The 10035-nt window shown below is 31.1% G+C and overlaps 1 protein-coding gene across 1 annotated transcript in view; it reads right to left on the minus strand.

The window, feature by feature from the left end:
- The window catches only part of Nlg1 (Neuroligin 1), a 234435-nt gene extending 224726 nt beyond the window's left edge, over positions 1–9709 (minus strand). Inside the window, exon 1 of the mRNA XM_065502699.1 lies at positions 8176–9709. Coding sequence (XP_065358771.1) covers positions 8176–9307 — 1132 coding nt within the window. The 5' untranslated portion in view covers positions 9308–9709. The remainder of the gene's footprint in view (positions 1–8175) is intronic.
- Positions 9710–10035: the final 326 nt, after the last annotated feature.

The following is a 10035-nucleotide window of genomic DNA, read 5'->3' on the forward strand; positions in this document are numbered from 1 at the left end:
CAATAATTAGATAGGATTTCATGTTATGACCACTGTTATTTCCTAGTTTACTAATGTATGTAATTCCAGCAGCAAAATATGTAGCTAAATTTAAAAAAAAAAATTGAGTGAAATAAAATCTAGCACAATAGTAACTGCTTATTATAAAAGAAACAGACTGTAGTTGTGTCGTTAAAGGATTTGTTTAAAATATTTAATTTCAACATGATTAAAAGTTTTTGATAATATTATGGTCCTGTAATTTCATATTTATATGCTTGAGGCAACCATTATATGTTAAAGTTACGAATAATATGTTTGTAACAAGCAATGGTGACACTAATTTTTATGATGAAGTATTATAATGACGTAATTAGACAAGATCTGCAGGGCAATTACCATAGATACTTAGGGACACACACACACATTTTCTATTATCAGCTGTATACAAATATTGTATGTATAACTTTTGTTTTTCGTTAAACGACCTAAAAGTCCTAGAAAACTTTGGTTTTGCCGAAAACATTCATAATTTTCAAAACAATTTTATTTCTTAACATATGCAGCGCAATTTTGTTATAAGGTATTTACACAGTTGGTGTTTATATTGAAGGTACATATAAAAATGTTGTCCAGGAAGTTTTCAGAATTCGCTTTAACTGTTATTCCAAATCGTAGCTTTGTTTTAAATACTAGATATTAATATTCAAATGAAAAACTCAATCATTTCACATGTAATAACATATTTCTAAATATGTAATAACATATTTCTAAATCGGGAAAAATATATTCTAAAAAAAATTAAAAAATAATTATTTTTTTTACCAAAAAAAAAATTTATGACAAAAAAATTTTTTGGGATAAAAAAAATTTTATGAACAAAAAAAGTAAATGAGTAAAAATATTTTTCTTTTAAAATATCAATAATTTGTATTTTTGAGTGATTTTCGGAAGTGGGCCTTATATGGGAGCTATGACCAATTATGGACCGATCACCTTGAAATTAGGTCGAGTGATTTATGTCTATATTAAATTTAACTATGTTGAATTTTGTGTGTATACCAACATTTTTAAGCGATTTATGCACGTTAATGTGATTTTCGGAAGCGGGACTATATGGGAGCTATGACTAATTATGGACCGATCATAACAAAATTTGGTGACATGAATTTTTTATATATAAAACTTATTTGGAGCTCAATTTGTGTAGATACATATTAAATTAAACATTTATGACCGATAAAGTCCAATTTCTAGGGGACTTTGTATGGGGGCTAGGTGAAATAATGGACCGATTTCAGCCAGTTTCAACAGGGCCGAAAAAGTAATATGTACCAAATTTGATCGAAATATCTTCAAAATTGCGACCTGTACTCATCGCAAAATGTTTACATGGACAGCCAGCCAGCCGACCAGCCAGACGGACGGACATCGTTTAATCGACTCAGAAAGTGATTCAATCATGTTTGTAAGTTATTTTGGGGGCTACGGAAAGTTGATTTCAACATACAGCCGAATAGACGGACAGACGGACATGGCGATATCGACTTCGCTATCTATAACGATCCAGAATATATATACTTTGTGGGGTCCCAAATGAAAAATGTAGAAATTACAAATGGAGTGACAAACTTATATATACCCTTGTCACTCGTGGTGATGGGTATAAAAATCAAAGTCTGACAAATATATCTGACAAAAAAAATAAAAATCAAAAAATAACAATTATTTCTGACAAAAAAAATAAAACTCAAAGTCTGACAAATATTCCTGACAAAAAAAATAAAACTCAGAAAATAACAATTATGTTGTGAATTTTATTTTAAATGTCATAATTGTTACGGTCCCTGAGGAAGAGAGCTATATTCGGCTGTGCCGAATCTTATATACACTTCACCAAATTAAACTTTAAAATAAAACTTTTTCCGTTTTTTAAAAAGTCGACTTTTCGAACTTTCGACTTTTTTCGTTTTTTAAAAAGTCGACTTTTCGAACTTTCGACTTTTTTTGTTTTTTAAAAAGTCGACTTTTCGAACTTTCGACTTTTGGTAATTTAAAAAAAATGGACTTTTCGAACTTTCGACTTTTTAGTTAAATCGACTTTTTTCGACTTTTCGACTTTTTTCGACTATTTTCGACTTTTTTAGACTATTTTCGACTTTCCGACTATTTTCGACTTTTTTCAACTTTTTACCATTTCTTGTAACAAATACATAGTTTCTACTAGGGTTCAATAGCTGAAACAAAAAGTCGACTTTTCGAACTTTCGACTTTTTTCGTTTTTTAAAAGGTCGACTTTTCGAACTTACGGCTTTTGGTAATTTATAAAAGTCGACTTTTCGAACTTTCGACTTTTTAGTTAAATCGACTTTTTTAGACTATTTTCGACTTTCCGACTATTTTCGACTACATTTATTGATGCGCCTTCTGTAATGTTTAGCAATAAAAATGAAATTTATCAAAGCGATAATAGTTAGAAGAATGTTGTGTAGAAAAAAGCTTTAATTTATAAACATTTATTTATTATTTATATTAGTATACACTACAAAAAATGCAAATAGTTTTAGTATAATGTTGCAATTAAATATTTTTTTTAACAATCTAAAAAGTCGACTTTTATCGACTATTCGACTTTTATCGACTATTTTCGACTTTTATCGACTATTCGACTTTTTTCGACTTTTATCGACTATTCGACTTTTGAGATAACATAATCGATTGTTCGACTTTTTTCCGACCAAAAAGTCGATTTCGACTTTTCCACTTTTTTCAGCAAAAAGTCGATTGTTCGAATAATCGAACAATCGACTGATAGAACCCTATTGTCTATATTAATGACTTAGTAATCAAGATATAGGTCAGAAATAGGTAAAAAATCGAGGTTGTCCTGGTTCTTTCCTTATATCTCAGTCATTTGTTAACCGATTTTCTCGATTTTAAATAGAAACCGAGAAGGAAGAATTTCGGAGATACTAATGTATGAATCGTGTGTGTAAGTTATTTGGGGATTTCAGAATCGTTATAGATAGCGATGTCGATATAGTCATGTCCGTCCGTCTGTTGAAATGAACTTTCCGTTGGCCGCAAATAATATACAAACATGATTGATATATCAATATATACATTTTGTTTATCAATAAATTAAAAAAAATATTTTTAAAATTAAAAAAAAAATTGGAAAAAAATTTAAAAAATAAATTAAAAAACAATTTTGAGAAAAAAAATTATAATTAAAATTTTAAAAAAAAATTTAAATTTGTATTTTAAAGTATAATTTGTTGGAGGGTATATAAGATTCGGCATAGCCGAATATTGCTCTTTTACTTGTTTATTGTAAACGTTGGAACAGATAAATCTCGGGTATACGCTAAGCGAATCAATGTCATCATTGTAATGATAAATTATGTTGAGAATGCTTTTCTCTCTAAATCGGCTGTCAATATAATAAATAACACCTATATTTTCGTTACGCTTTTACACATATGTATGTATGTATGTAGTTCACCATTTACTGACAATGTTTTAAACTTCTGTTTGCTGGTTTCCCAAATATTATAAATACAACCTTGTGTAAATATAGCTGTACAAACTTCTGTTATTGCATTTCCTGCAGAAAAAACTTTTGAAATATGCCGAGGATATGTTCATATCCGCGAGTTTTGGAAAGAGTTTATATATACATACATATGTATATTATAAAGTTTGAGATTGTTATATCTTAATATATTAAACGATATTCTTATTTTATGATTGACTATTACATTTCCAATTAGTGGTTTCAACAAATGCAAACTTTTTTTCCCCCACTGTTCAATACACGCTAATGGGAGAATAACAGGGTAGTTACTAGGGACTGCTCAATGCAGACATGAGGAAATCTAACCAGTACTTTTTTGTTAAAACCAATATTTCAAGCTAAATTATTAAGTAATAAAAGGTGATGAGGAGTTTCATATAATTAAATTAATTAATAATATATTTGATTAAATAAACCAAAGCATTATTGTAATTACTTTTGTAATGATTTTCATTGCATGCATTACAAAACCTAAAAACGCTTTTAAATTTAAATTTTAATATTAAAGGAATTCTTCAATTGCTTGCTTTAAATAATTGTATGTGTATCAAATATTCTAACTACATCCTTTAGTTTCAAATATTTCTAACTATTTAAAAGTTTCCTTAAAGTGTGTAATTAATTTAAATTTCTTTTCCGGAAACTTTTGCTCTTTTTTTTAATTACTATCCACACTTCATTTAATTGTAACATCAGGGAAAAAAATTGTGCTTTGCTATCTAAAAATCAACATGAAAAACAGCAAAATACAACGTATACTCATTAAAATGCACATACTGTATACAAAATAAAAGTGTAACAAAACTAGCAAACCCGTACTAGGGTGGTCCTTATTTTGTAATTTTTTTACGCTCCTAAGTTTGAAAATTACTTGCCGTCAATTTGCAATGAAATGCTGAATATTTAAGCAAAAAGGAATAACGTTAAAGGTTGCATATTTTATTTGAAGTTTAGCTATAATTTTCAAATCTACGTACATAATTTAAAAAATTAAAAATTGTTTTTTTGATTTTTACACATTTTCAAAAAATATTTTAAACAACTTTTCATAAATTTAAAAGTCATGTTTTCGTTTCTAATAAATGGTAAATAAGGATGTGGCTCTTATATCTTTTTGCAGTTTAGTGGTCACTTTTCTAACCACCTTTTCCATAGTCTTTAAAACATAATTTATTTTTATCTATTGGCATCTCTTTCACTTGTGCGTAAAGCTTCCAAGCAGCTCACTACTTCCGGTTTAGTACCAAGTATCCCTCGGAAATGTCGCACGGACTTTCTGGTGCAGATAAAGTGGAAGCCGTTCAATTGAGTAACCTGAATAGCATGTAAACATCACTGCGTCTCAGATAATCACATGTTTTTCACTGAAACCCAATTGTTTCTAACCTGCCTAGAGGTTATTGGCAGCCTTGCCCTAAACCTACATTATTAACGAAACCACCACTAATATTTATTATAACCAACGGATTTCCGCGATGCCGATATCTCGAATTGGAACATGGAAAGTGCGCACACTCCTAGATCCATCTAAACTGGCCTAAGTATGCAGAGAATTTTTCAACTTCAATTCATAAAGATAAAGCCTGCTGCTCGCAAACATTTTGAAAATGCGGCTGGAGTAGCACCCAATGGGTCTGCAAGTTTTTGTTGAGTTTCACAACAATCTTCATGGAGTAATGTAAACTATTCTTGGTCTTCAAACTTTTTTGGCTGGTCTGAGCAATATTTATATTCCGTATTAGAATCGCAACTTCTGAACCGCACTAACCATCTCTCTCGCGATAAAACCGATTAAACACATTCACCGTAAGCTTTGGTGAGCAATCGGTGTGCTTCAGCGATTAAACAAGTAAAGCAAGACTTCCCAAAGACAGACGGAAAGGCGGACGAACATAAATACATTGTCTTAGAATCTTATAAACCCCCAGGATCATGTAAACGCTCAAACGAAAAACTTCACTCAAATGCATTTGCACAAATTGGAAACTTAAGTGTTTAAATTTTGTAATTGCATTACAAAATACTCTACAAATATTTTTTAAGCAATATTTTTAACAAATTTTTGTGACCAAAAACTAATTTCACTCGAATCCGAAAATTTTTAAATCAGTCCCCTCGCTAACCCATATGAGGGAACATCGACCATCTAAAAAGTGAAAAATTGTTACCACCATAATTTGTATATTTGTTATGTACTACCCCATATTCATTATGAAAAAATACTTACACAGAAATACACATATATTTGAACAGTAGGATGAAACCATTTGTGCAGACACAAAACAATTTTTGATATTTTCATAGAAAATTAAGGATAGTTGATGACTTTTTTTAATATTTTTTTGTTTAATATACGTAAAATCGATTTTTTGTGGCCACTCTTTTTTTTGTCGCTTTTTGTCTATATGAATGAAATGCTCCCCTAAATCTGACTCATTCAGGATAAGCCCGAAACAATTGTATTTTGAAAAGGTACTTTTTGGATTCCAAAATTTAGCTTTGCTCGGAGCCAACCTACTAAACAGCAAGGGTGTATAGTAGGTATGCAAAGAAAACATGAAAGCAACACTTGACCTCATAACAAAGTTACTACAAAATGAAGACGAAAGCAGTACAAAAAAAATATATATTGGAAATTGGTAAAAGTATTTCTATTTTGTTTTCTATGCATAAAGAGTGTATGTTATATAATAAGGATGTGTATATAATTTGTTAGGTTAGGAGAAAAATTAAATTCATTGTTGTCAAAATTATAGAATAAATTTAATTTTAACGCTCGCTTATCTGCCTGCCTACTTTAATACCTACATACGACTCATTTGCTGCAACGTCGTCACAACTCAAAAAATTTAATTTTTCAGGAGACGCATTTTTAGGTTTTAAACCAAAGTATTTGGTTTTTCTAAAATTTTTAATTAATTTCAGTACCAAAAATTTCACTTTTGTTTTAATATAAAAAAACAATGACAAATTAAAATCAGAAATACAGAATTATTAAATATTTTTGGAATTAATAAATTAAACGGTATGTGAAGAACCTCAAACGAAATCGATCGGAATAAAAACTACGGAATTGAAATCATCCCGAACAAAATGTGTGACAGTCCTGTATATAGCCAAGAAATTGACCAGAATGGGTGCTATGATGGATGAGGAAGCGACTGATCCCTTTACTGTTATTATCTAGTGTGAGACTGCACTGAACTGTTGGGCAATGAATCAACTTATGTTATTGGGAGATGGACCTGGCATGATGCCATCAGGACGAATCTACTTATACGATTCCATCGTAACCAGATAAGGCTAATTTTTTCAATTATTAAACGTCACTGCATAATTGGAACATCTGCAAAGGGAACGATTACGATTCCTGCAAAAGCTATCAAAATTATGAAGAGAAGACTGTTTCAGACTTATTCTGTTATGGCCCGGCTCGGACCAACATGAGGGAGCGTACACTTTGACCACCTCTTCTCTTGTGTTTAGAAAAGTTATCGAGGACGAATCTGAAATACATCCATTTCTTCATCAGAGAATTCAGAATGACAGATCTGTTATTAACTTCTTGGGTATCGGGCTCAGCTTTCTCAATAGGCACAAGTGAGCTGATTCAAGAGTGTCTGATCACGGAACCTTACCTAACATGGATACATCGACAATTATTTACATTACTATTCATTTTGTCATGTTAACAAATATTCTTGTATCAGTTTTTATACCCTACACCACCATAGTTGGGAGGGTATATTCGGTTAGTGCTAATGTTTGTACCAATCTGCTCAGGATCACTTTCTGAGTCAATTTAGCGATGTCTGTCCGTCCGTCTGTCCGTCCATGTAAACCTTGTAATCAAACTACATGTCGCAATTTAAAAGATACTTCGATAAAATTTGGTACAAGCTCTTCTACTACTCCAAGGACGAAGCCTGTTGAATTTGGTAGGAATCGGTCCATCATATGGTCGGGTTTGACCGACTATACTTTCCTACTTGTTTAAATATTGACTTTAAATTTCAAATATAACTCAATATCATAATGTAGGGTATCATATGGTCGGGCTTGACCGACTATACTTTCCTACTTGTTTAAATATTGACTTTAGATTTCAAATATAGCTCAATATCATAATGTAGCATTAATGATAAAAGAAAAAAAGCCAAAAGTCATGCACTTTTTTGTGCGCCCCCAAAGATGTGGAGCCTCGGTATCATTTATGCAAAAAAGTAATAATTTTCTCAGGCTCGTATCTTGCAAACATTTTTGATTTACACTCTGAGGTAAAGTTCAAGCCCTTATCGTAAAGACCAAAAATTGTAAACATATAAAATCCAAAAAAAAAATCATCTTCAAGATCAACATCGCAAAAAGCTTTAAAAAATTCGAAATAAATTTAGAAATTATTTTTTTTCGTGTTGCACGGTGCTATTTAACTCATTACTGGTAACTAGTTTCTGTGATAACAAAAATCAATTGACTGCAATAATTAATTTTAAGGAACTTTTTTAGGAGAAAATTATTATGCTATGTAGGTTGTTACTTAAATATTTTAAATTACAAATTAATATGAATAAGAAAAAACACATTCACTTAACTACTAAGTAGCTAGCAAACGAACTTACCTGGTGGCATAAAGCGACGACTACCCACAGGAGCCTCTGCATAAGGTAAACCAAGATATTGATCAACGGCACGTAAACCAGACGAGGGTTGAAAATTGCGTTTAATACCCATAAGGCGACCCTGTTTGATATACAGCTCTCTAGTATATTGCAATTTTTCGGGTATAATATGACGACGTTCAACGGGAGTTGAATGAGCATAAAACATGTTATACTGCCGGTTTGTTGTAGGTGTTGGTGCGGCTGCTGCATCGGAAGTTGAGGGCATTGTAGATGCTGGTGTTGTGGGTGTCATTGCGGCAGTAGTGGTGGATTGTGGTTGCAACATTATTGCCGCCCGTTTAATAGTAGATGATGTTGCTGTCGACACATATTCTTCATTAAATTCCGGTTGTAACTTAATCTGACTAATATTCGATTTAAGTAAATTTTGAAGATTTTCCTTAAAGCCAAACAACAGAGAGTCTTTGGTGTTGTTATCACTGCGGCTTTGATATTGTTTTGTAATTGGTATGTTAGGCAATGTTTTCATTTCGGCTGAGTGTATTTCGAAAGAATCATCATCATCATCCTCATCAGCATCATCAACATTGGTTAGGCCGCCAGCTTGAGAACCGCCAGTATCATTTAATTTTTGTAATGTTTCCTCATGTTGCTTCAGCAATTGTTGCATGAATAATTTTGTTGATGTAGCTGTTGTCGGCGATGTTGTTGTTGATGTTGATGTAGTTGCTGTTTTTGCTTTAGCTGCCGCTGCTTGTTGTAGAGTTTTTATTGCATTTTTCTTTTGTTTAACATTGAGGGCTTTTGCCAAGTTATTTTTCTCTACATTCTTTTCATGATTTTCTTTTGGCACATCGATATCGAGAGGCAAGTCGACAACATCACCTATTACTTCTTTTGTTGTTCCCTGGGGAAACCATTGTTGCTGTTTTTGCTGTTGCTGTTGTTGGTGCTGTCGTCGTTTTATTAGCGCTGATGTTGATAGTGCAGCTGTTTTATGTAGCTGCTGAAATGGTTGTAGCTGTAGCTGCTGTTGTTTAACTACGACAGCACTTGTACACTGTAATTGATTGTGATGTATGCTGACAAATGTCAACCAGTATATCCAAAATATTGTTGAATGTTTCATGGCTGCCGTTGATTTTCGCTTTCCTTATTCCACTGCTGTTCTTTTTGCTGTAATTGTTTCATTCAGTCTTTTTCTTATATATTTTTTTGGCTATATCTGTGATATATACGTATTAGCGTAGTGTAATTTGGTTTTCAGTTTATTTCCCTTTTTTCTAGTTCTTTTTTTTTTTGGTGTAACTTAAAGAATGTTTTAGTTATTTCTGTATATTTTATGGATTTTATCTTTTCTTTCACTTTGTTATTTTATGGCTGGCTTTTAAAATTCCTTTCATTTCATTTTACTATGAGTTTATTTATTTAAAATATTTTTTCTATTTATGTTGTATTTTGTTTTATTTTAACTTTTAAATACTTTATGGTTTATTTAAAGTTGATTTTCATTTGGATTTTTTACTTTTATATTATTTCGAATTTAGTTTTCTACAATTAAATCCAAATATTATTGTTTTATTGGTAAATTCAATGAGTTTTATTGAATGAATGAAATGTTTTAAAAATTTTTCTGTTGTCTGTGTGTTTTTATTTTTTCAAATCTTATATATATATTGATTTTTTTTAATGAATTTAAATTGTAGAATTCCTCAGAATTCCATTAACATTGTCGGTACTGTCTGACAATTGAGTAGTTATGAGGAAAACATATTAAATGGAAGAAATAATTAGTTTGTTTTAGCTTTAAATTGATAGGAAATTCTACCTTTAAACACATTAAGTGTGGTTCTGCAA

Source organism: Calliphora vicina, chromosome 1 (genome assembly GCF_958450345.1).
Source record: "Calliphora vicina chromosome 1, idCalVici1.1, whole genome shotgun sequence".
Lineage (NCBI taxonomy): Eukaryota > Metazoa > Arthropoda > Insecta > Diptera > Calliphoridae > Calliphora > Calliphora vicina.